General features: G+C 39.2%; 1 protein-coding gene across 5 annotated transcripts in view; it reads left to right on the forward strand.

Annotated features, from left to right (window-relative positions):
• LOC136441872 (retinoic acid receptor RXR-alpha-B-like) overlaps nt 1-26,946 on the forward strand; it is a 37,453-nt gene that overhangs the window by 2,125 nt on the left and 8,382 nt on the right. The window contains exons 1-6 of one of the 5 annotated variants that reach the window (XM_066438409.1): nt 18,930-19,284; nt 21,984-22,301; nt 22,750-22,970; nt 23,441-23,582; nt 25,137-25,172; nt 25,878-26,026. In XM_066438409.1, coding sequence (XP_066294506.1) covers nt 19,257-19,284; nt 21,984-22,301; nt 22,750-22,970; nt 23,441-23,582; nt 25,137-25,172; nt 25,878-26,026 — 894 coding nt within the window. In that variant the 5' untranslated portion in view covers nt 18,930-19,256. Of the gene's footprint in view, nt 1-18,889; nt 19,285-21,983; nt 22,302-22,749; nt 22,971-23,440; nt 23,583-25,136; nt 25,173-25,877; nt 26,027-26,946 lie in introns of those variants that run through there. The other 4 variants (XM_066438410.1, XM_066438411.1, XM_066438412.1 and 1 more) reach the window with 4 other exon arrangements.

Below are 26,946 nucleotides of genomic sequence, written 5' to 3' on the forward strand. Positions count from 1 at the left end.
AACCTTTGCAATGCGGGATCCCAGAAAGGGGAGGTGGATGAGGGTTGTGGGACAAGCGGTGCATTTACAGTCAAGATAGGCCAAGCAAAACCTTATTTGGCATGGAGAGGGGTTGAAAAAGAAGGGGTGAACCCTCTAATCCCACAGTCATGATTAGAAAATCTCGCTGTGCTTTGTGAATGTGCATGCTGGTTTGAAAGCAAGATACATTAGTCTCAGAATAATTCAATAGTGACACACAGATTAGCTTGTTTGTTATGCCAAATGCTGGTTATATACCAGCTGATGAAAACACATACACACATGATTTTCCCTCCAGGTATAAACTACTGCCTGGGTGGAATTGCCAATGTCATACAGCAATTTTTATAAGCAGTTAATTTTTATAAGCATAAGGACGTATCCCAAGTAGATACCATGGTAGTTTAACCAGATGAAATCTGAGATTTATTTGACATAAGACTGTAGTCTTTTCATCACAGGCATAATTTTTGGAGTAAAGATGTGCTTCTTTGTGCCGTGTGTGGACCTGAACGGGTCTGCACAGTAGTGATATCACCACATTATGAGTAAACATGCTGCGTTGCTTTCAGCCAGGGTTCTATTTATGGCAGTCGTGATAATGTATCAGTCCTGCTGTTTACATACTTGAGGTATTAAAGCAAGGAGCTATGACAGAATGATGTACTTCAGTATATACTACACAGCAAGGCATGTTGGTCACTTCAAGAGTGCAGCCTTGCTTATTTTTTTATCCAAGAACCACAACTTCATTAGTAGAACACTGTTATATTGGATAACTGTACGTCACAGAAATCAAATTGATGGCAGAGGAATTAAATTTCTGAGCTTGAAACCTCCCACAGGGAGTCCAAATTGCATTTGATTGTAGATGTGATGCTTTGGCATTGATTAGGTCTGAGTTGAGTTGGGCCTAGTAACAAACAGTTGGGTTTGTTGTTCTGCATCCAGATACAGATTTTCTTAAAATTGATTTCAACAAAATAGATGCAGGTGTTTTTTGTGTGACCAGTTCCCAATTCATCACTTTGCATTCATTGTCTAGAATGTTAATCTAGAGGTTAATTTTGAGAGATACTGCATTGTAAATTAAGAAGCAATGAAAAGCCTTCTGCTGTTTTTTCTTCTCATGTTTCCAACTATTGTTTTGAATGGGATAACAGTCCAGCTCAAATCACAAATGGATGGATTTGGTAAGACAACCCTTGACATCCTATCCCCCATGTGGTAACACTAACTAGTAACTGACTCCTGGTAAGAACAGCTTCACAATCTACTGGGGAAAAATGAGTTTCACTTGCATGTGAATTAACAGTATTGTTATACACGTGTACCTACATAGAAAATGTTTTCTACTTCATTATTAGTGTTTGACTGTTTCCTCATTGTTGCTTCGTTTACAGTGGTTCCATGCCATATCATATGTAGGTGAGATTTTAGAGCAATTTCTAAGAATTGCTGCCTTTGTATTCTGTACAATTGTTGCACAATAATCATATTTCAAAATGCCTGCGAAGGAAACCAGACAAAAATGTACACTTGTCAGCAGCAAAGCACATTTTTGTCCATGATGTAGGACAAATATTGGAGCATGCATATTCTAAGGCAATCAATTACACCGGCCATGACATTAAAAAAATCTTAAGGTCAACCAATGGTCTACATCTGTACATTTATGGAGTTACTCACTTGTGCTTTTTTTCATGTTAAAGATGCATGTTTAGCTGGGTATTAATGTATGTTAAGTTTTGATGCACATATGTTCTATGGTAATAGGTAATATGGTACATTCGTACAAATATAAACACGTTCAGCTAAAATCTACTGAGAAAATTTTACTAAGGCAGTCAATGCATTTTGTATTCTACTAATGTAACATGGGATATGTAGGTATCTTAGGTTCTCTGACAAAACACACTGTGTACAATATTTTTTTGAACATCATAATGTATGGATATACAGTGCAAGCAAGTAGGCTGTGCTACTCATAAGTCTGTCTGCATACAGCAGCCGCCCAAGCCCTGACCTCATGTAGCATTTGTGTCCCATAAAGTAGTGCATACAGACAGTACACCCACATGCAAGCTTTGCTAGCCAATTCCACATTCCATACAGGCTGATTTCTAAAATCTGGAGAACACAACAACTAATGGTATCAGTCTCTGCTAAAGGTCACAACCTACTGGTATTTTGTAATTTATTCTTGTGTCTAGATACATGTATCTAATGTTTCTGTGCTATACCCTGTACAACCCACTGTATTGTATTATTATTGCAATGTGAAGAAGACTAAACATATAGGAAGTGAATTCTTCATTGTTAATTGAGCACATTTCTTTGGTATAGAATCTATGTATAGAGGATGAAAGGTGCAATATCAATATAAATTATAAAAAGAATTTGTCCAGGTAACGTAAATTAAGATGGCAAGTAAGCATAAATACAGACATATTACATTTACATGTGAGACTTGTCTCAAAATTCATCATCATCCTCGCTGTTTTTCAGTTCCCACTGTGTCATTGCTTCCCACCTTGATTTGTCTCAAAATTAGAAACCATACAAGTACTGTATGTAAGATAATCTCCACCTGTCCACATAGACCAGATCTTATTGGTCCCATGAGTGGTCTTCTTGGGCAGTTTTGACTGTGCATACTATTATATGATATTTTGATCGCCACGCTCCAAGCTAACAGTGTCCTCACTAAACAGGAGAAGAAAAGACGTCATTGAAGATTTATCGTCGCCAACAGCACCAGACAAAAATGGCACTAACTACTAAAAACTAACAAGCCTTAATGGACTTGGCTCTCTAGCTGGTCCAAAACGTCCCTGTGAATAATTCTCTCCACTCAGTATGGACAGGGATATGGAACTGGCCAAATAGGCTGGTATACAACCGGATGTGTAGCAATGGACTTCCTGTCAGCTAATCGCTGTATTTTACCATCCATTTCCACTGTTTTATTTTACTTCATTGAAACGTTCAATACTGCTATCCATCTTGGGTTATTGGTAACTAGTGACAATCACCATTTCTATCTTATGAATTGTAATAATTTTGACTTCCTGTAATGGGCAGAAGCCAAGTGGTTAACCTTACGCCAAGAACTGAATCAAGATGGCAGAGTCACCGGGCACTTATTTGAAATTCAATGAAATCCCCACTAAGAGTTTCCAGAAAAGAAATTATACCTACTCTATAGGTTATAACCCAGGTGACACCTAGAAAGTGCGCTTTCAAGAAAAGGTCGTTGAGAAATGTTAGATTAGCATATGAGTCAGTAAAGAAAGAACTGAGAGCTGAAAGTCCTTTTTGGTTATCATTCATATGCTACATAGGTACGTAAACAGGTTTGACCTTGAATAGGAGTGAAGAGAACTCCTTGTCGGTTTTGTTGATTGATAAAGGATTTCTTTGAATATTTCACTATTTGAATAGGTAGGTAAAATTTTAGATTTTATTTCTTTTGTATTGAAAAGGTAAATGCACTAACATGATTTGAACAGTATTCGACTTTTCGTGTAAGATGATTGTCTATGCTATGTGTAGCTTCTTAATGATTTATACACTATAGATCATTATGGTTTGCCACCTGGGACATGCTTTTGCCCTTGGTATGCTTCCTGCGAGAGATGGAGGACAACAGTGTAGTCTGTTACTAAGATAATTGTTCATTTCATGTGGAGAGGTAGGTGGTACTTCCTTGTACTCCTCAACACGTTGAAGTATGTTATAGTACATATAATGGAGTATCATGGAGCCAGCAGCCCAAATTCGCGCCCGGGCCTGGACACAACTAGAATTTAGTAGAAAAGAGTTGCACTGTCCTATCAGTATCAGAGGGGGACAGGGAGCTTTAGTTTAGAGTGTCAAACCTCTGCACGTAAAAGAGCCCAACACACGTATCGAGAAGAGTAGAGTTGACCCGGTGTGCTTGGCCCAAAATATGCGACTCGTAATGAAACCGCATAGCACTAACAGCTACCTAAAAAGCGCCATGTTTCGTCCTCAGCCTGAGGTTCGACTGCTTTACCTTACTTTATCAAGTTGATAATCTGGATTGCAGATATTCTGGAAAGACATCCAGAAGTTTCATTCAGTTGTTATGGAGTTGCCTTGTCTTTTGATTTGATGTCACAATGTTGAGTAGAAAGAAATCAAATAGGTTTTTCTTAAACAGTTGCTGGCTATCACACTCCATATCTTATATTTGGTTCCTGCCATATAATATAATTTTTGTGGATTTTTGCGTTATACTTGATGGTGTTATTATTATTGAGGTAAAAAGGTGAAAACGTGATGATATTGTCGAAGAATGCCCCTTTTGATGCATTGAATACATTGTATGTCACAAATTCTCACAATAGAAGTGATTATGCTGTTTTATTTTCAATCACATAAAAAAGCTTTCATGACAACATAAATCATCCTAATAACTGTCAGATGTCATGGTTTTACGACATTCTGAGATACACAAGATGTACATGACTTTCTATTGTGGTTCTGGTACAAAGCCTGCACTTTCCGGTAAGGGTTCCATTTATTTAACAATATAGCGGGGGAAAATATCAGATTGGGATTAGCCACACAAATGTTGTAATCATTTTGGATGTTATTTTGTGTGACAATTTTGCTAATTACCTTGTAACTGTGAGTGTAATATGGGGAATGGACATGTAAATGTATGGGTCTCCATAAGTCTTCTAGAGAAATGTTGCAGTACAGTACATAACATATGGTACACAAAGTTGGCAGTACACAAAGAGATGTGGCATATGAAAGTGATTGTAGAAACATGTTTTCCATTGGCAGATTTTAAGGAAGCTTACTGATATAATGTTTGTGCAAAGACTACATGTAGGTGTTACAGGCCGTTCAGTGTAATTTAACCAGCTGCTGCCGCGCCGCGTGCTTTCGAAGCTGGTGTGGTACGCTGAATGGCAGTTTAACCGGCTATATAGATACAGATATAGCCTCAGCTGTTCAGTGGCATGGAAGATGATTTTGAATGCCAAGTTCAACACCTGGCTAGACTGTTGTTTGTTTCTTTGTCAGCAGAAAGCCTGCCAACGACCCGTCTTTCCAACGTATTGTTGGAAGTGAACATAAACATATGTACCAGCAGATGGTACAATGTATAAGTCAGCAGATGTCCAACAAAACGTAGTGAAATGTAGCAGTATAGTCTAAAGGTACTACCAATCATAGCCTGACCTTGAAATGCAACAATGTAGACTTGACAGTCCCATTGATGATTGTTGAGAGATCAGTTTTTTCCTTTGATTAAAACTGAAATGAATGTACCAGGCACGTATTGTACTACATGTGCATTTTACGATAATACCTAGCACTTTTTTCCTTCCGAAATATTCAGCATTCCCCTTGTTCTTGTCTTAGCCATATTGTGGAGTTTCCACCCCAACATCTGCTTGGAGATTACAGAAAAGATAGTTATTGCAGAAACCCTGCAAAGTTTTGGAAACATTAAATGCATGGATGTGAACAACAGTTACATTTCCCAGGCAGTGTCTGTTGGGAATGTAGCATGTCACAGTGAAGGATGGTTCCCTGTCCAAAGAATGCACTCTGCATAGGACTGCTGCATGTACACATGGAGAAAGATCCATTATGATAATTGTGATGCTATTCATCTCCTGTAACAGTCTCCTGTACAAAAAGGTCACCCTCTCCTTGGAGACTGTTCCCTGTCAGAAAGGAGCATGTGACTGGCAGGTGACATTTGCCTGACATATGCAGAGCAGAACCCTTGTCTCTATTACATTAGCAATTTCTCAGAACTTCATAGTTTTTAAGCAAGATATGTTTGTTCAGAGCTTTAAGTTTGTCTGACGTATGCAGCTGTGTTCCTGTAGGCTGTACACAGCGTTAGTTATATCTAAGAACTTGTAGCCTGAGCTGAGATGTTTTTTTTTGGCTCTCAGAATTTAAAGATGTTTGGCTGAGGTGCATACTCAAAAAGGACCTACGTTTCTGTTGCAATATCAATTTCTGAGAACTTCTCAATTTTTAAGTGAGATACAGTATGTTTGTTTAGAATTTAAAAATGTTTGTCTGACGCATTCGGAAAAAGACTCGTGTTTCTGTAGTATTTGCAAAAAATCTCATTTAACTGAGATGTACATGTACTTGTCCAAAATTTGAACGAGAGGTTTTAAATTTGATAAAAAGAAGAGATAAGATTTCATCTAGACGTCATTTCATCTAGAGCTTGATCCTCAAAATGCAGGATTCATGACCGCAGGACAGTTTCTGCCAGCCTAATACTCTAAAATGTGCAGTTTGTTACAGTAGTTGCTTTCATTTTGTTTTTCAAGTAGGGTTTCCCTTTTGATGATATGATTTGTGTGATCTGATATTGAAAAGATGAAAAGGCATGCACCCTCTCTCTTGGTGCTCTTCTTGGAGATAAATTAGATGAAAGTAACATCCTTAGGACAAGAGAGCATCATCTAATATATATTTCATAGCTCAGAGATGAAAAGATCTGAGTGTTTGTTCATAACACCGTACCTGAAGCTTGGATCAGGGTTACTGTAATTGTGATCAATCTAGCTCATGGCAGCTTTCCCATTTCATACAGTCAGTCCCTTGAAACAGAAAGTTGATATATCTTGTTTTGCTGCATCTTTAATCTTCTAAGAAGTTGACGCCAGGAAAATTGATGTAAGACTTCGGACTGATGGCTGGAAAAGCTTTTGTCGATGCTCATCTTTTGCTTTCACGTACCCATCAGCCAAGTAACTCCTCAAAAGCCTGCATAACAATAATGAAGCTTTCAGTTTTCAAAATGAACGATTCTGCACAAATTGGCAATGGGATGGAAAAGACCTTTTTCAGACCATGACATTTAAGCGCCTTTCAGGAAAGATTATCCCTGAACGTTATCAAAATGAGATCTCTTCCCAAAGGCTGATGAATGCAGACAGTTCAGACAAGTCAGACATCTTCTGCCTATTCATTCTCTTGGGAGAAATGCCCTTATATGTCACCGTCTCCTGCGAGGTGGTATGGTCAGCACTGATGGAGGCAGTCATTGCCGCAGTGACATTTAGGAGAGGACGGGAGATTGTCGTATTATTCCTCCAGGAAATAAGGCGAGAAGCACTGGCAGTGCCCAGTAGAAGCAACAGGTACCATTGGTAATGAGACTTTCGGGTGGGGATTTTGGGTTGCATTCCTGTGATTCATTTGCTGTCTTCCCTTTGCAGTATTTTCTTTAAGAAAATGGTGATTGGATTGTTTATTGGAAGTTACATTGGCAAGGGAAGAGGTTCAAAAATTGTTTTAGAGATTTTGACTCCTATGTCTTTATATCCATTCGTAAAAAGCAAACTTTACCTTTTGAATTTGAAAAATGTATTTAATGAATGAAATTGTTCAGCCATTTTGCCAAAATGCTGAAATCAATGACAAAAAAATCAGAATTTTCGTACAGCCTGCTATATCTTACAAAAAAGGAAACCGTGTGGAACCGACTGGCACACGCTTTAGGCACCAGTCCAAATTGCTGTCTTGTTGGCCTACTGTGGCATTTGTCTGACATTTGAGTGCATGCATAAGGTGGTAGTTACGCCATGTTTTATACTGGAAGTGATGCGTGCTCCTGTGTGTTGCTAGGAGTTGGCAGGATGGTCTTTGCAAAGTTCACTGTATTCATCTTAAAAAATCATCCCCAGCTGTATCTTACATTCTGCTTATGAAGTTATGACTTACTTTTTGTAGGTAAGTGCAGCTTTAATTATATTACTGAGCCCTTTGCTGTTTGATTTGAAGATGTAGGGATTTCTTCCCTTTCCCTTCCAGAAACGTCTCTAAGGTTTTCAGATAGAAAATGACACATTTAATAGTTTGCAAATCTAGCTAAATGATTTATTACCAGAATTCAAATGATGATTTGTATAACAGTATCATGGTCAGTATAGATCTAGATGTGAATTCTTAAAAGTGAATTCTTTAAAAGGATATTCTTTTAAAGGAATCAGTATTTTGGGGGGATGTTCAGGTAGCTAGTTAGTAAATTAAGACCTGTACATTTTCTGGGCATGGCAAGTAGGAGGTACACAGGAAATCCTTGTCCATAAACTGGGACAGTGATAGGTTGATGAAAAGCTTCTAAGGAGAAGACTGGCATTTAGAAGGAGCTGTTCTGACCTTTCTCCCTTCCTTATGATTGGCAATAGAAGCGTAGAATATCACCTGCTACATATCTATGTGCCTATCATATGGTATATTCATGCAGGATGTCACCTTGGCCTATTTCCTGGGACATAACGTGCCTATGCCATGTAAACACATACACACCCTTGTCATTGTTCAATTGTGCGTGTTAACACTATAGGTTGGGTTTTATTTCTGAATGATATAGCAAATGTACTTAGTACTAAGTGTCTGAAGTCAGGCTAGATAGCGGTAATTGCTTGTTTAATGGATTTGCAACTTAACCAAGTTGGGAGTTCTGTTCCAGTCCAGAATCTGTAGTGGTAAGCCACGTATGCTTTCTTTTAATTTTTATCTTACTGATCGCTTTGTTGATATTGAATCAATATAAAAACAGATTGAAAAAATTGATATTTTGTTTTTGACCTGTGATAGTAAGACTAAGGAAATAATGACATTTTGATAAGGCCACAGCAAGTAGATTTTATGGATGACATCCTCTGCAGGCTTCAAAATCAATGTGCGCGGGCGAAAAAAAACCCAAGGTAGACAAAAAAAACAAGATGCGTACATTTTCAAATTTGAATACCATAAAGCATGTAAGAAGAATTTAAGTTATAAAACACGGTATCACAACCAGCAAGTATTTTATTCCTGTATTCAATAAAACAGTAAGCAGCACTGGTGTCAACATTAAATTCATTGAAGTTCTCTCCGCTGTTTTTGACCCCGTTCACACTCATTTTTTTCAATCGCGATTGAAGTATAATCGCGATTGAATCGATCCGATCGCGATTGATTTTTTCAGTGTGAACGCTCCCAATCGCGATTGGAACGATCCAAAACGATCCAATCGCGATTGGATTGTAACTACCTCCGGAGGTAGTTTGATTGGATTAATCGCGATCGGATCCAATCCAATCCTATCAAATTTTGAGTGTGAACACAACTACGATTCAGTCGCGATCGGCGGAGATTTCGGCTGGTTCCGGGGGTGGGAGGTCATACATGCGGGTACGTGGGGTCATAGTTCACATCGCGCGGGAAAACAAACCCAATCCGCACGTCAGATCGCTCTGTTACAACAACAACAACTTTTCATCGTCAACAAAGCCCAAGAAGAAGAATAAAACTCCGTCAGCAACTTCAGCTGGTGGCAGATGGCGCGATGAGGAGACCAGGGTCCTCATCGCAATCTGGGGGAGAGAGGAGGTGCAGGCCAAACTGGGGAAATGTCATCGAAAGAGGGACATTTACCGCACCAAGTGACAATGTCTAGCGGAAAAATAGACACAAAACAAGGACAACAAGGACAACAACATTTACCAGATGATCGCCGATAGCATGCTTCAATCGTGCTTCAATCGCGATCGGATCACGGCGTACTTTAATCCACTTGGCGAAAAGCAGTGTGAACGCAAAAGTTACTTTGCGTTCAATCGCGATCGGATCGAACAATCGCGATTATACTTCAATCGCGATTGAAAAAAATGAGTGTGAACGGGGTCTATGTCCTGACTGTCCTCAACAAACAAACAGCTAGACAATGGTCTACTCAAACGGCATGAAATAGGTTATTTCATCTGGCTCTCTTATCAGATTTGTTAGTGGTTCACCTCATTAAAGAATAACCCATTGGATTACACGTTGTTGATTACATGTTTGGTATGAGGGCTACACTGTGTCCTTCTGTAAGTTGGGGACAAGGAGCAATCTTACTATAGCTTGCATACACAATAATTGTACAACACATTTCTACGAATTTTTCACCATTACTGCATGTGAAAATACCTTTTTACGGAATGTAGGACATTTTGGGGTTAGAACTGACAGACGTTTTGTACATATTGTCCTATTTTAGGTATGTTAACCACTGCCAAGGGAAAAAATTTCTTGTTTTTTATTTCTAAATCAGGCAAAAAGCAATGCGCACGCTGATGTCATCCATAAAATTGACTTGCTGTGGCCTAAGGATGAATAAAGACAACTCTGACTGAAGATGTTGGTAAATTTTAGGCAGGATCAGTTTTTATGTGTTTTTGGTTTGAACTAGAATGAAGACAAGAAGTTTTGGTAACCGGTTTGTTTTATTTGTACTGGCTAAAACAAACTTCTTAAAAGACTGTTTAGTCTTTGAAAAGGCAGAAGGAATCTATTTGCCATGTGCAAACTCTGAGAACAGAACCCACACCTCGAATATGTAAAAGAACCCATCACACTTATAAAAAAGAGTAGGGATCATGCCTGGTGTGAGTGGATCAAATGAATCTGTACAGATGTGCAGACTGTTGCCTGTACTTTTCAGTTCATTAGGTGGTTTACCGGGTATACAATGCAAACAGACAAACCACAAAACTGCTATACAAATGCCAAGATATTTACTGGCACAGTAGCCCATGTTTAGAAATACACATGTAGATGGGACACTCACAGTCGTAGAATTTGAGACAGAAGAAATCTATTTAGAAGTCTCAGAATTTGAGGTACTTCAAAAACTGCAGTACTATTTTATTTATATATGGTATTCACAGAAACCTCGCGCATTAATGGAACATCTGCAGACCGGACATTTTGGACAACCTCCCTGGCTTTCACATTCCAATTATCTAGTACTCTTACATTATATGTATGTATATGTATTATGCATACATGGATGATGCAGAAGTAACTTAATGTGTTCCTCCTTTTTACCTGCGAGACTAGCAACACAAATCTTGCCATACCCCCACTGGGAAGGTTGGAGGTACAGATGGCTTGTGAGAGTGAAGGGTAATGGTTATTAAAGCCAGACAACCTATTACGGGAGATCTACCAGTTCCTGTCAGATGACAAGTTCTTCCAGGGTCAGAATGTCACCCTGGTTGCCATTTATCTTGGGGAAAAATGGCTCTGTTAGCTGACCTTCACTACAACATAGATTGTTCCTGATAGGAGCTGGGGGGCTGGGTGCATTTTGAGAGATTTCCACACAGCTGAGAGCAGAAGATCTACCTCAAAGACAGACAGCATCCCCGATAATCCTATCCTAGGATTTCCAACCCTTTTTGCAAGCTTAATGGCGAATTAAGGGCTGGGGTACAGGTGTTAAAATCTGGTTAAGGCAGTAATGGGCTTTCATAGGACTTAAGGATTTCCCCTGAAGCTAAGGATTGGTCAAGGTGAGATTGTCTGGTATAGGTAGCTGGCAACGCCCTTAAATTGCATATTGTTGCTCCTGCCAGTTTTTGTCTCCTCCAGTCTGATTTAGGGGTTCATCATAACTGATTACTAGTTGCCATTTCTCAAAATTACGGTATGACAAACTAGTCTCGTAGTTGCCATTGTTTTAGCATGTTTTTTTCCCTTAAAAGCACACGAGCAAGTAACTCAGACATTGAATCCTGCTTGCGCCAAAGCACTCTGGTATGATGAAAGGCATCACTATATTTAGAGTCTTCATGTAATATTCAAAAGCACGAACTTGAATGAATGACACTTGAGACAAACAGTTACTGTATATACCTAATGACATTTTGATTTTATTATTACTTTTAAAATTTCTACCCGCCAAAATGGTAGGTGTGAGTGACAGTATGGTATGGATTTTTTGTATGGCTATCAGTATCAGAGGTATATTTATATCCTACAAAATGCACGTTAGGATGTTGTACTAGATACAGGGACATACTGTACTGTTCCTCCCCTAAGGCATGGCTACAGTTGCAAAGGTGGTGTTTAGACTTGTATGTCATAAAAATATGTAATTGCTTACCCAAGCTAATTTGTTTTTCATACATAATAACATTGTTACATGTGTAAGATGATACCTTGCCATGTTTGTGTGGCCTTGAAGTTAATTGATATTTCTTTGAGGTGGCACAGACATACTTGTACTTCACCTTGTTCTTTGAAGGCCTCCATGGACACTTGTACCATCATGCTTTGCATAACCTTTGCCCCCAGGCATGATGGCATGGATGTAATCTTCCATGTCAAGTCTTTGTCAGTGTTTTAAAACAGGACTTTGGTCTTGACAAGCCGGCTGGTGGATGAAATACAAGGTGGCACAGAAAGGAGGGGTGTCAGAAAATTTGTGCAAAGAATGTGACACTAATTTACTAAATAACTAATGAAGTTGAAGATGGATGGCTGAAGACACACTTGTCTTTTAGTTCACATCTTGGACAAGTTGTTGATGCATGAAAAATTATCCAAAAAAGATTTCGAAGAGTAGTAAGAAAATTTCTGTTTAACCATACTCGATGTTGTGTAAAATACTAACTTGTAACTATATAAATACCAATATTTGGCATCTTGAAAAATTGTCATATGAATGGCGTCCTAAGCATTATCCCTGAAGTACAATCCAAATTGACCTTAAAACCAAGGAGATGTTATGATCTACTGGTTTGTTTACCTAGGCCGATATGCAGAGGCTCACTCCACTGGGAAATTTAAGTTGAGCCACCTGTTGACTGTCAGGAAGCCAAACGTTTCTGGAGACGGCCCCTGGATTTGTCCCAATTTGATTTGGGCGGCTGAAGTGCCTTACTTCCGAGTTGGTTGATTTTGTGGTTGGAGGGAAAAGGAGGTTTTAGCTGTCATTGAAGTCTACGGTTGAAACAATTCTGTTGTACAGTTTCATTTGAAATGTATATCTGCGGCGTTACAAATTCACGGTGGAGAGGTTATTGCAAAAACTGCAAAAATAAAACTACTGCGAAAGTTTCAAGATTTACATTACTTGGAATGGTTTTCATTATCATAGAATGTTTTAAAAAAACATTTGAAAAAAGTACAGAAAATTTGTGACAAGGCTTTGAAGGTGAATCCGTGTGTTGTGTATGACAAGTAGTCATGACAATTTTGTAGATGTGCCAATGTTGTTGAAGTGCAGAAATGGCCGACAGTGTCACATGTACATACTTACCTGGAGCATGCCACCCATCCTGTGCATTGTTCATGTACTTCATCTTATTGTACAACCAGCCAGGAAACTTAGACATAGTAACGTCTAGGCTGGCCTGGTACATGACAAACATTTTTTTTTAAATTCACAGTATTGCTGGAAATGGAATTATCCCTTTTGATAGCTGCAATTTTTGCTCATGTCTAACTGTTTCTGCATTTTTTGTATTATTCAAAATGACCATATTAATCATTAAAAGCCAAATCAACTAGAAACAATAGTCTAATTCCAAATAAGGCCATGGCCCTGATCTCCCTAGTATAAAAAAAAATTAAAAGACTCAGTGCTTGTCCAACCATGAAAGTCCCTTTAAGTCTTGTCCTATTGCAATCCTGGGAGAGCCTGACAGTGATACACCTCCTGTAATGAAAGACAGATTATGGAATATTATATAGCCACAAGGCACATTTATTTTTATTGATTTCCAATGGCCAAGGGGAGATTCCGTTCCAGTAGACTAGTGACGTCCGCTTGCTGTTCTGTCCGTTCATTCGTGAGTCGTGATGGGCCTTGAGATTTTTAAGGAGGGGTGTCAGAAAATAGTTTGTGCAAAGAATGTGGCACTAAGTGACAAATGAAATTTCAGATGGACGGCTGAAGACACACTTTTCTTTTATTTCACTTTGTTGGACAAGTTGATAATTCCTCAAAAATTATACCAAAAGAAATTCCACAACGGGGGAAAATTTCTGTTTGAAATTTGCTGTTCTGTCCGTGCACTTGTGAGTCGTGACGGGCCCTCTAAATTTGCCAATCATGGTTAGGCCTCGTCCTGCAATCCATTTGGAAAGATCATTCCAGGTTGTTGAATCTGACTTTGATCATGGATTGCTTCTGTCTTGATAAAACCACTGTGACACAGTCAACGAGCTTAGGCCGTATTTGTTGATCACCTGAAGGTTCTCGAATCTCAAAATCGGCCAAGAGTCAAGCATATTTCTTGAGCAATCACTAATTTTTATTACCTTTTTTATTACTGGTACTCCAAAATTTTCTGTCATTTAAGCTACATGCAATCATTCACAGTAATACATGTATTTTACCCGCTGTAGATATCTTAACTTCTTTAGTAATTTTGTTGATGGTACAGCTGGTAACAATTTCTGCTGCAGGTTCAGCTGCTTTTCCAGCTCAAACCCACCTTCAAACAACGTGTTTAAAATTCATAAAAGGTTTGCCGCATCCTGGTTCCTGTCATTACTAATACATATATTCCTACGGAGAAGTCTCTTACAAATGTACATGTTTATTCATTACTGGTTGTTTGGTCTCTAAATTCCATATTGATTGGTGTAATTAGAGTGAGGCAGGTCAGAAAACGTCAAGGGCTTTCTTGATTGTGACCTGTTATGTCATAATAAATAGACTTGTTGTTGTGTCCTATTTAGCCTTGACAGCAGTTGGGCCCCCTCCTTATCTAGCAGTACCTTAGTACATGTTTTGTTTTCTCAACAGACAAGCATTATTAAGAACTTGGAAAAAAGTTTAAGGGAACAGCTTTGGAGGTATGTGTATGTTCCTTTAATGCTACAAAATTGTATGTTATTGTGTATTTTATTGTGTTTATACATTTATACAGATAGCAAACTTGAAAAGTTAAGATATTTCAAATATCAGTACTCGTCTGTAAATGTCCACATTTCTCATACTCACTCATCAGTCTTTTGACTTAACATCATTTTGTGATCATTACTACTGGATACTTGGATACTTTATTCAGTCCATTGGTAACATATTCAGGTAGCTACAAGTAGCTACTGTTCCTGGGGAAAAAAATAGTCATATTTAATTTACATAAAAGTTATCACAATTACTTGCAGACTACATATAATCAAGTTGAGTGACTTGACTTGAGTTCAGTCATTTGCTCTATTCGTTACATCCTTGAAGTTAGGACCTAAATAACAGTGTTTATATGCAGCTTAGGTACAAATGTAGGGTAATAGGAGGCCTAGTTCACTAAAGCTCTTGGGAATGGCATGGTCTAGTAACCTCTCTAATTGTCTGCCTTGCAACTTTCATTTGAAACAAGCCTTATCTACCTGGTTTTGTTATGTTGACTATTACACACACAGTATGAAATATACTGGAGTACTGTCACAATGACATGAACAGTACATAATTACCTTAATCAAGAAGGTTATACTTTCAGTAGCATGTGTGCGTCTGTCTGTTTGTTTGTTTATGGTTGAAAAACATCACCCATGAAGGTTTCTTTGGATGGACTTTCAGGATATTTGGCATGTCTGTCAAGGACATGATGACATTTGGACCTTCCTACTATGAGTCCTAGTGACTCTGCTTGGTACTGCAGGGAAACTTCCTATTGTTGTTGCCTCTGCTAATCTCATCCTTTGGGACATGGTCTTGGCATCGGTCTCAAGTCAGAATTATTGAATCTAGAGAGGGCCCAGGTGGGCCACATGACAATTCCAATAACTTCTCATTAAGAGAGTACTGCCAATCAGGTACTTGTAGGCAATTAAGGAAGAGTCACAAGAAAGTCATGCTTGGGTTGATGGAAAAGATAGTCATTTAGGTTGAAATAACAGTTACATTAGTGTTCCATGACTGTAGAATGTATAATGAATAGAGAAATGATATTGATCTGCCATTCTTCATAATAACGAGCAGACTTGGCCAGGATTGACAACTTGATTGCTGCCATTGTAGGTCAATCCACTGCCTTGTAAATTTGTAATCATTTCAGAGGAGTTGATTGAGGGACACACATAGCTCGTGACCCGTTTTCACCTTTCTTTGCACACAGTACAATTATACTTTAACAAGGTCTATACCAGGGCTCTAAATTAAAGTTGCCTTGGTGTCCACAGAGCACTAAAATTTAGGCAGGGACAGCTCATAAATCGCTTTGGGACATTTGGGGACAATAGAAAAAATTATCAATATGTCAGCCCTTCAAGTGTTTTTCAGCCATTTTTCTAGAGTATAAGCATGGTCATCCTCAGTTGATATCCATACTTAATTAAGGTTGGTTTCGCTCAACTTTTATGATTAAGGGCAGTTGTAATGCAAAGCTACAGGACCCTGGGCAGTGTATTTTGATAGAAAAAGTCTTGTGAAACTAGTAATATGCCTCGTATCCTCTCGATGATCATGCGATTTTAGGTCATCAACTACACTACAGGCTTAATTTTGATTTCAGGACCTCGTTCACTGTGTGTAGATGTACTAGTCTTTATATATTCAAGATGTACTTCTAATAATACATTATAACATACTGCTCATCCCACCAGCCTAACATTGAGGTAACCTTGGTGGAGGAAGTACATTATCCCCGCTGAAAAATCTGCAGGAAATACGTTGTCGTGTGCAATTTCCACCGTGGACCACACATCGAGAATATTGATCATGACTAGCTTTATGTCGGGTCTGGCAAGGCTGAGTGAACTTGTACGTGTCCTGCATCGCGAGAGGGGGAGATCTTTTGCCAAGTTGGTAGTGCAACATTCAAAGGAACTGTTACTTAGTGTGTTACAGCATTTTGACCGCAATTATGCGCATAAGAAATATTGACGTTACCGGATCATAAGAAATGTTGAAATTACTGAAAAAAGAATCCATGTATTTAAAAAAAAAATTTGACAATGTTCCATGTGTGAATTTACAAATGTACCATCATGGCATTGTGATGTACGTTACTATTTTTTTCTCCCTTCAATATCATATTCTAAAGACTACACAGCATGACTCTTTTTATGTATGCATATTAAAACTACATACAGTGTACAGTAGCTGATATGCTTATTTTTAGTACAGATGTCTCAAGTGTAGGATTTTCACTGGCAGAAAATGGAAACCCCAGTCCATGGACATTTGTGCAAGAGGATGGAGCAGGGAATTACTGTAAATGAATTTAACTTTAAGTTCGCGTGGTTTTTATTTCGCGCTAAGGCAAAACTGGCGCTATAGTCACATATTGCTACAGCATTGGACAAAAATGTTCGCGGTGGTTTTAAGTTTGTGGTGAAATGGTTGCCACGAAAACCATGAACATAAAACCACTGCGACCATTTCTGCATTTACAGTAACAGCCCACTGTTTTCCTTCGTTTTGCCCTGCTAGTTCCCATTGTGATCCATTGTTTACAAGTAGCAGCATGCCTTTCGAATGGCTCTTTCGCACCTTTGCAGGCCTTTCTATGCAAATGAGCATCCGAATGATGTCACAAACCCAGAAATTGCTAGAACCTCCTTGGTTACAATGTAGGTGACCTGCAGGTCGGGATCTCCTACCATTTATGTATGTAAGTAGGCCAAGGGTTAGCTGAGGTAACCCTGCATGCATGACCTGCCTTCCCCTCAGTAGGTGTAGGTAATCCTCCATACTTGATTTGTCTATAAAGACAATTCACAGGAGTTTTCCATATGTTGGTATTTTAGTTTGAAAAGGATGACATGCCAACTAATGTTTCCACTATAGGAAAGATTATACAGTACTTGTTGTATTACTTCGAAAAAATGACCTTATTCCATCTTGGCCTTTTTCTCATCCCCATGAGATAGTGGAATGATCGTTAGCTTGCTGTTTAGATCCTTAAGGACTAGTCCAAGGGTTCTGGTTACGGGGGAAGTTTTCATTTTTGAAATAATGACGCAATCTTTTTCTCCACTTTCCCATAGGGTTACATGTATTGCTGACATACACTCAACAGCAACAGTTTAGTCTCCCCTGTAGGGCGATAAATGCAGAATTCATAATAAGTACCATTCATTATACTATGATTTATAGTATACTTTCTTAAGACTGGAAATTTTATAGTTCTCAAAATTTCCATTTAAATACTGGCTTTAACCACCATCTTTCTACCTTTGTAGTCTACTTTGTGGTACTGGATTTTTTGGAATATTAGTCAGGCCCATTTGTGCCACTAAAATATTGTAGTCGTGGGAGACATTTCAGGGCCTTTCAGTAAAAGGGAATTGATTTGATCATTTTTGTGTCCTATTTATGTTTTACATAAAGTTTGGCAGGCCCATATATACTATTTCTGCAGCTTGTTTCTACCATATGAATGGCATGTAATTTGGGACTTAAAATACCATGCCTTTCATATGCTGTTATGTCTCCATTTATGGTCAATGGAGCATGTCAATCCATTGTCTGAAGATGAGAGATGTGACAGACATTATTACCTATGCAGCTTTCAGGTAAGGCAGGTATTTGATAATGTGTCTGATAAGCCAGTCTCACAGAACTTGCCAACTGTTGAGAGAGTTGTTGTGTTGGTTGGTTTTATTCCTGTTTTGATTGTAATGATATGGTATTGCACGCTGTGGAGTATACAAGTGGCCATGCACAAAGTTATACATTTCCTTGAATTCATCAATAGAATCAGTATTGTTTAGGAAGGAAAAAGCAGACTCCACAAAACATGATGTCAGTAAGGGTGAACATTTAGACATACATGGTTGTTGTAAATTTGTGTGACGCTAAGCTGCTTATCATTAGGATAACCACTGACTGTACATAGGATCACAGATACAGGTGGTATTGTGTTGGGCACTAGTACCTGGTAATACTACCAGCTTGGTAACACAGGGATATGATTACATTGTGCAGAATCTGATAAATCCTGCACATGGTGGTGTCAGTAGGACAAGGACATCCAAAACTTCTGTGACATGCCCTAAATACTTGGACCTTGTTTAGGGCAGTCTGTCAGAGTGGAAAGGCACAAGGAGGGGAAGGGGTGTGAGTACCCAACCTTTGGGGCCCCATGAAAACCTGAACCTTGAGATTTGGACCCTCGGAGTCCACAGTGTGAGCTGTGTATGGTTTGTCAACACTGATTCCGATCTTACATTCCTCCCTCTCCCAGAGCACTTATTCAACGATACAGCTACGTCCTTGCTTGATTTGTAGCCAAAGTAAATAAAGTGTCCAACAAGTCCCAGTCCGCCCCTTCCCCTTTGTAATTCATTGTGAAGACGCAAACGGAAGTGCAATGGCAGGGAGTAAGTGTTTGGGGTGACAGCATGGTGACAACGTGGCCGACACACAGAAGAGTTTGTCTCCCGACCACAAGGCTGTCTCCAGGAGAGTTATCAGTGGTGTGTTTGCCGGAGGAGTTTACTGCAGCATGGGTGCCTCGCTGTCTCAATCGCAAGGTGAGCATGGCGGGCGCCGGTCTGGCCACGTTCGACCCCTTCTTGCTGCCCTACTTTTGGGGACACATGTTGTTGGCTGTCTGGCAGCCGCCGTGCCCTGAAGTGTAGGACAACATTTCATAAATCTCTGGATTGCTTTGGAAAACACTAGCTTGGACGGGACAAAGTTTTGTTGGGTGGATGGAGTGTTGCATGTAGTCTGGGCAATGGCACGCCTGATTAAGATCTCTGGATACGTGAACCGTGAAGTTTAGATTTACTGTACTGTTACACTAGGCCGCATTTACCCCAGATATAGTGTAGACAATAACAAATGAAATTTTCTTTAATCTAATGTAGAGTGGAGTAGAGTTTATGGTAACCCAGAGCAGTAAGTCCATGTCAACTGGACACAAGAATTATAATCTAATAGCTACACCGTTCGGTGTACGGATGAAAATTTAACGTGGAAATTTCCCATCTGCAAGGGATGTGTACATAGTGAGGGTGTGGGGGCCCTGTGTCAGCTACAGTGACATGCGTTGACCCTTAGCGGCCATATTGTGATGTTATGAGTGGTTGTAAGCAGGCTTAGTGTTGAGCTGGGTCAAAGTCCACAGATGCTCTACTTTACGGTGTTTGTAAAAGTTTCCAAAGGAAGGAGGTTTTGAAGTTTTTTTCATGGTCTGTGTCTTAGATTTATAGCTTGTATGGCATTGACTTACTAACAACAGTTTTTTTCAGGTTACTCACTGACAGGTTTTAAGACTTGAAAAATTACTCGTCTAATGTTTTATAGAGCCGGAGGAAAATTACCTTTGTGTAGCCTGCAGGGAATCAGTGAAGCCAATAGATCATATCTGACAGATTTCTGCAAGTTAGTTTTGACAGCATTTTGGTCTATGCTCTACTCTACTCTATAAATCACATGTCCGACCTTTGACCGTCTACCCAGTGTATGCTGGGTAAAATTCGTTGTGACCTTAGACAGCCACAGGGCACTCTTGGCGTTGTCACTGCCTCTCCCTGGGTGGGTGTTTATAATTTGTCACCTGTTCGACTTGTTTACTAAACTCATTCCTGGCTAATGTCTCTACTAAAGGATAATGGTAGAACCTGGAAGAAGCCGGTAATAAGCAACTATTGCCTTATTTATTGCCAGTACCCAAAGCTTGTACGTGACAGAGATAACAACACATAACCTTTAGCATGCCAAATTACTACCAGTCTGTTGAATTTGATTACCTGTACTGCTGTAGTGGTACAGATGGTTAAAACGTGTTGTAACTTGTATCATAGCAGCACTAGATTGAGTTGTGCTTGAACTCAGAGTGGGACTAAATATTTACAGATCTGACATGCACTGTAACAGATGGCTTAACTTACCAGGATCAAAGCCAAGTACACTGATGATGTACAACATGTTTGGTAGATATGCTTCAACCTTTCGGCATTACAGAGCAGTCTTATTCACAAAGAAAGTGATTGACAACGTCTGTTCTCTGAGAATTGCATTTGATCCTCCCTAAAGAAGACGAATGACAAGACTATGTCAAATATCTTTTGAAGACAGGTGGAAGGAATGGTGTAGAATATTGGTTACATTTGTCAAGATTAGAGTGTATCGGTTTTAGCCTGCATGGTAACCAGACAACAGAAGATTTGCTGCTTTCCTGCTCTGGACTCAATCCATGTCAGCGCTGTATCTACTAATGACAGTGTCACTATATGGGGAGGGAATGTTAATGCAGCTCCAAATAACTATACTTACGTCTTCCGATAATGTGCTGTGTATGATTATAGATAACTTCCTTTTCCAAGGGCAGTACAATTTTCACTTGCTGAGATCAAGCTGTTACTACGTGTGCATGAAAATAAGCTAGCAGTACCGTAGGTGAAATGTGTAGGTATACACATGTAATTGTAAACTCTGCCTGCCTGTCTGAAAATGATACCTGCATATATAGTAGCCACCAGGCAGGTAATGGAAGAAGAACTTTATTGCACGACAATTGTACACAGTACAAAGTATGGCAACAACTATTGAACATGATACAAAATAGAGGTATAGAATAACATCCTACACATGTACATGTAATAATTACTAATACAATAAGGGCTAGCATAAATCTTTGATAGTGTTACAAGATGATATTAGAAGGACTGTACAATCCTGATATGCAGGTACATTCTTTGGGTGGAAGCTGATAGTATTGCAGAAAGTTTTGAATAACAAGTTTTATGAATGTGTTGATACATTTACTTCTATGTAGTTTGTTGAAGGATAACAATATCAGAGGCAAGCTGTTGGTGTGATGATAGTCTGCCCAGCTGGATTTTTATTTCATAATCATATGCTTTTATTTGAAGTGACCAGAACCTACCATTGTGTTCTTTATTTCTTGCCAGCTTGCCTCCCTATTTCCTGTTTTTATTAGCAACCCTGATGACATTTCATAGGAAGGATTTATATAATTCTTTCATTACTGTGTTGAACCGTACATGTATGTACCCACATGGTTATTCATTTATTGGTTTGACTGTGATTGACGCACAGCCAGGGCTACCCAACTTGCCAGTGGCTATTCCAAAGAACTTTCATGTACATCTTCTACTCTATTGACGGATGAACTGATCATATGTGCTTGCATACATAGCCTGCATTTAGCTATGATATAGTCATATCAATATTTAGGGTATCTTGTTCTGTGTTTTTGCAGAATCCCTGGGCAGCCCCGGAGGTGCACCAGCATCTAGCACGACGTCCAACCCCACCACTCAGCACCAAGCCATGCACTACTCCGCCCCTCCCCACATGCCCACCATGACCTCCTCAGGTCCCCACATCACCTCCCCACCCCCCACCCTGTCCTCGGGACAGCCCCCTCTAACCTCCAACCCCTCCACGCTGACCTCCCCCCACCTTGTACAGACCCCCTCTGTCCTGACGTCCTCCCACCCGCTGCACCTGCATCCAGGCTTCGGCATGCCGGGAGTCAACCAGGTGTCCTCCTCCATGCAGGAAGATGTCAAGCCAGGTAGGGTCATGGCATGCTTTAAATATTTCAATCTTCAGATTTTCTTCATTTTATGGTCATACATGTACATTTGTATGTGCAGACCTTTATAAAGGCTAATGTTTTCACCTCCATATGAATTTGGATGATATGGGGGTAAAGTTTTCACCAAAATTATTTGTTGGTTGATTGCTCTGGGGGTTTAACTAGAAAAAAGTATTTCACAAATTTCCCTGACGTATGTATATGAATGATCTTCAGGCCTTGCCTGTCAGTAGAAGAAATGGTAATGCTAGATCTAGTTGAATTATGAGCACATTTTCAAACTGCAGTGTCAGTTCCACATAGGCAACCACAGATGATATATCAGTGAGGAATTAGTTTACCCTTCTTGAGTGTTGTGACTTGTTGTGATCTATGATGTTGACTGTTATCACCAACATGCACTTGTTTCTGTATTTTTCCCCAGTTATTAGTCAACTAGGGCCCACCCCCCTGCAGAACGTGTCCCCACACATGATGAACACACCCCTGATGGTGAACACGGGGCAGCTCACGCCCCCAGCCCAGCCGCTGCAGTCCCCCCGCCCCTCCCAGACCCCCATGGGCCTCTCCAAACACATCTGTCAGATCTGTGGGGACCGAGCGTCGGGGAAGCACTACGGAGTCTACAGCTGTGAGGGGTGCAAGGTTAGCACTCCAGCCTTGCCAATGCTGTCTTCCTCATGTCTATGCATAGATTTGTCGCTATATGAAAGTTGCTGTAAGTCTTAAATTTTCCTCTTCCAAAGGATGTTACATTTGTATCTTGGTTTATTGGTGTGCCAACAGGATGACTAAGAAATATAGGAGAGACTGCTGTTCATTAGGCTCTACCAGCCACTGCGGGTTGCTGGGAAAATAGTAGAAATTGGCCAAATAGAGTCAATTATATGAAGGGAGTTGGCTACGGAGATAAGGTCCAATATTGCAACCCTGTGGATGGAAATGTTACCCTCCATGGCTTTAAGTCCCCCGGCAAATGTTCTCTCTATAGCCGACGCGGTTAGTCTGGTAGAGACTAGCTGTTCATTACAAGCCTAACAAGTGCTTACGTTGTAGGGAAATATGAATACAAAATTCCAAGTGTGTTTTACCAGTACTCTTTTTTTCTTCTTTAGGGCTTCTTTAAACGAACAGTACGTAAGGACCTGACCTACGCCTGTCGGGACAACAGGGACTGCGTGATCGACAAGCGCCAGCGGAACAGATGTCAGTACTGCCGGTACCAGAAGTGTTTAGCAATGGGGATGAAAAGAGAAGGTTGGTCATTTTTACCCTCACTTTGATGAATTTTACAGAGTTAACGTTATAAGGAATTAACCTTTTTAGAAGTGTACTTCATGATTGTTGTTTTATTCATTCTTCAGTTTGAATGTTTTGTGTTGTATAACAGAAAATCTTTGTTGTTATCTGAATTGATGATTTTGTTTTAGTCAATTCCTGCGATGATGTTTATGTTCTGATTTAGTTTATTTTTTATATAGATCTTGGGTCTGTGATAACTTTTATGTCTCGTTAATATCAATACAATTTCAAGTTTTATCATGTAGGTGTTTGACTACAATATTTTTTTCATTTATCGTCTCCTTTGTTCAGATTTCAAGTTTTCTGTGGAAAAAAACAACTGATTTCAGAAACAATTGCAGAAAACGCTAAAGAGCTGTTGGGTGTTCACTGTTGACAATATTGGATTTTTTCTTTTACATACACATTTTATGATACCATTTTTCTGACTTTAAGTGTCCCATTGATAAAGCTTAGTAGATGTTCATGGTAATGTAGGTTGTTACAAATGGAAGGTACATTTTATTTACTCCCCTAAGTATCTGCATTTCTCTGAGTTGCAAAAAGTGTAAACTGATAATAGGCTTGTTGAAGAGAAATATTGTAAAACCAGGTCCCATGCAAGGTAACAAACTGTCACGCACATAAATACAGTAAAATGCTCCGAATTTCCAACATTGAGCAACAATCCATTGAATGGTGGAGACGAAAGATTATCAGTGGAAGTTTGATAGTACTTTACGTTTTGTGTGCTTGTTTACTGTGTATGGACTCTTGTTGCATTATGTGTATACTCCTGTGTCTGACAAAACCTTTTTAAATGCTTCTTTTTGCTGCATTTGCATCTGGCAAGCCCCATGTCTTGTTTCTCATTGCTTGCAAGCATTTTGATATATCACCCCGGAAATAGTAGAACTAGAAGCATATTTTTTTTTCTCCAAAAAATTCTCTGCGTAGAAATTACTTGGACTTGAAAATGATTGTGTCTAACATCATGAAATTCATAAAACTGCAAAAATTACATTAAATATTTCAAGTTATGATTCACGATTAGAACTCCAGTCAAATGTCACCCCTTTGTTTTCCCACATCAAGTGTATGTATTTGTGTTGAGATCAGATGTTGTGTATGAGTCATTTTTGTAGACTTGTAAAACAGTATTTCTATGTTTTCTTTCCAAAACAAATTGACAGCATATTTTTGGACCTTCAAGGACAATAGATCTTCTACCTGCTATGTTCATGCTTCTTTGTTGCCAGAATGGATTTGTGCATCAAGCATAATAAACCATCATCTTCGGCAGTAACTCTTGAAATCAAAACTGGTGATTTTTCAAAGATGCAACTGCAAAACTAGGGGTATGCTGATAACCCCATAGCTTGCGTATTTTTCTCCTTGAGTAACCTGCTTTCTTTTCTATTCTTGAGCCCAGGGTAGCATGTGTTAAGGCCAAGCTTGTTGTTGTTTTTATTTTCCCCATTAACTGTTTGTGTTGTAGTTAAAATAAAGCAAACCTGTCTTCCCACATAGACGTACAAGACCAACGGCAGGGGAGCGGGAACAGTGGTTGGTCCATTTTTGATTAATGCCTTCTAGGATAGTTTGGTTCCTTTTACTGTAAATCCTATTATCTTTGCTAGGTTTCTCAAATGATTTGGGGTGGAGTTTAAATGACTTCCCTTAGAGTCAAGGATCAATCGCAAGAAACTCTTTCCAATCCCTTTCCTGAAATTACATATTTTCTCAGTAAAAGATGATATGATTTACAGTAGTTGGTTTCTGTCATTTCACCACCAATGAGTAATCAATTTAAAAAAATGAGAAACACAAAGATTGTTTCTCCCAACTGTTTAGAAATAGACTGATGATCACCCTTGTGTCTGGCTATTAACATGGAATCTGAATATTCTGTCAGAAAGTTTGTGTTCCTTGCATGGGGCCCTTTGCATAGCACCTTTGCGAAGGCATTCCAGCTCTTCCTTCTTCCCAAATAACTGGTAATTTCACATCTACACATTCTTCAAATGTAAATCTATCCATGAAATCATCACATTTTCTTTCCAATGTCAATATCTTTGATCATAAACAGAGTAATCTAGTGGACTGACATGCAAATCATCTTGTTATCCCTAATTACATAGCTCAAAGCAGAGATGATTTGCAGAGTGATTCCAAAATAGAGTGACTGTTGCTATCCACTTGTTCCTTCTACCCTGCAATGCTCCGTCTTCGGACAGCAGCAATTTGTACCTTCCTTTTATTCACTAACAGCCGTACAGGAGGAGCGACAGAGAAGCAAAGAGGGCAAGGACGGCGAGGTGGTCAGCACGACGAACCCAAACGAAGACATGCCCGTGGAGAAGATACAAGAGGCAGAGATGGCTGTGGAACCTAAGGACGGAAACCTGGTTGAACAACCGGTAAGTGGAACATCTTCTCTTTAGATTTGTACTTAACATTTAGCATGCTACCTAGTACTTAACCTTTAGCACGCTATGTGACTATCTACAGTCAAACCTGGTCAGGCAACCACCTAGCATAGGCAACCATCTGGCTCAGGCAACCACGCTAAAACAGTCCCATCCATTTTTATAAAGTTAAATCCACCCTGTCCTCAGCAACCACCTGTGTTCAGCAACCAGGTGGCTGCTCAGGACAGGTTGGGTTTAATTAGATAAAAGTGGATGGCAGGGTACTTAACCTTTACCATGCTATATGACTAGTAATTAACCTTTAGTATGCTATATGACTAGCTAGTACTTAACGGTAATAGCATGCTATGTCTAACATGTGTGAATTTTTTTCTGTCAATCAGACAATAAGAGAAAAATCTTTAATCATGCATACAGTCCTTTATGTCCAACAGACCATGATATTTATAATTGAGTTTTGTGCCCAAATATAATATATGAAGAAGAAAATCTATTAACACAATATTTATTTCCCATTTGTGCTTGGATTCACTGGAAAAAATCCAATTGAAATATCTTATTATGAAGGAAAAATGAAGAAAAAAAAGTAATTATCAGTTGTCATTTGTAAAAATCGTGTGTCAAAATGATATAATTTTGGAATATGAGCTAGCCAAAGAAAGCATTAAAGCAAGTTTATTTCAAAACATTGTTACTCATGGAAACTTGATCCAACCCTTCTTTATTGTGTAACCAATACAAAATGTTTACATGTATGTCCACGATGAGGAGAAGGTTAACAAGACATACTTTATATGTTATGTTACTGTTGATATCTGTCATGTTTGTTTGGCTAGATTCACAGTATCCTGTTATATGTTGGATATGAATTTTACTATTTGTGAATGTTTCACATAAAATCCTTGATT

Source organism: Branchiostoma lanceolatum, chromosome 9 (assembly GCF_035083965.1).
Source record: "Branchiostoma lanceolatum isolate klBraLanc5 chromosome 9, klBraLanc5.hap2, whole genome shotgun sequence".
Classification (NCBI taxonomy): Eukaryota; Metazoa; Chordata; class Leptocardii; order Amphioxiformes; family Branchiostomatidae; genus Branchiostoma; species Branchiostoma lanceolatum.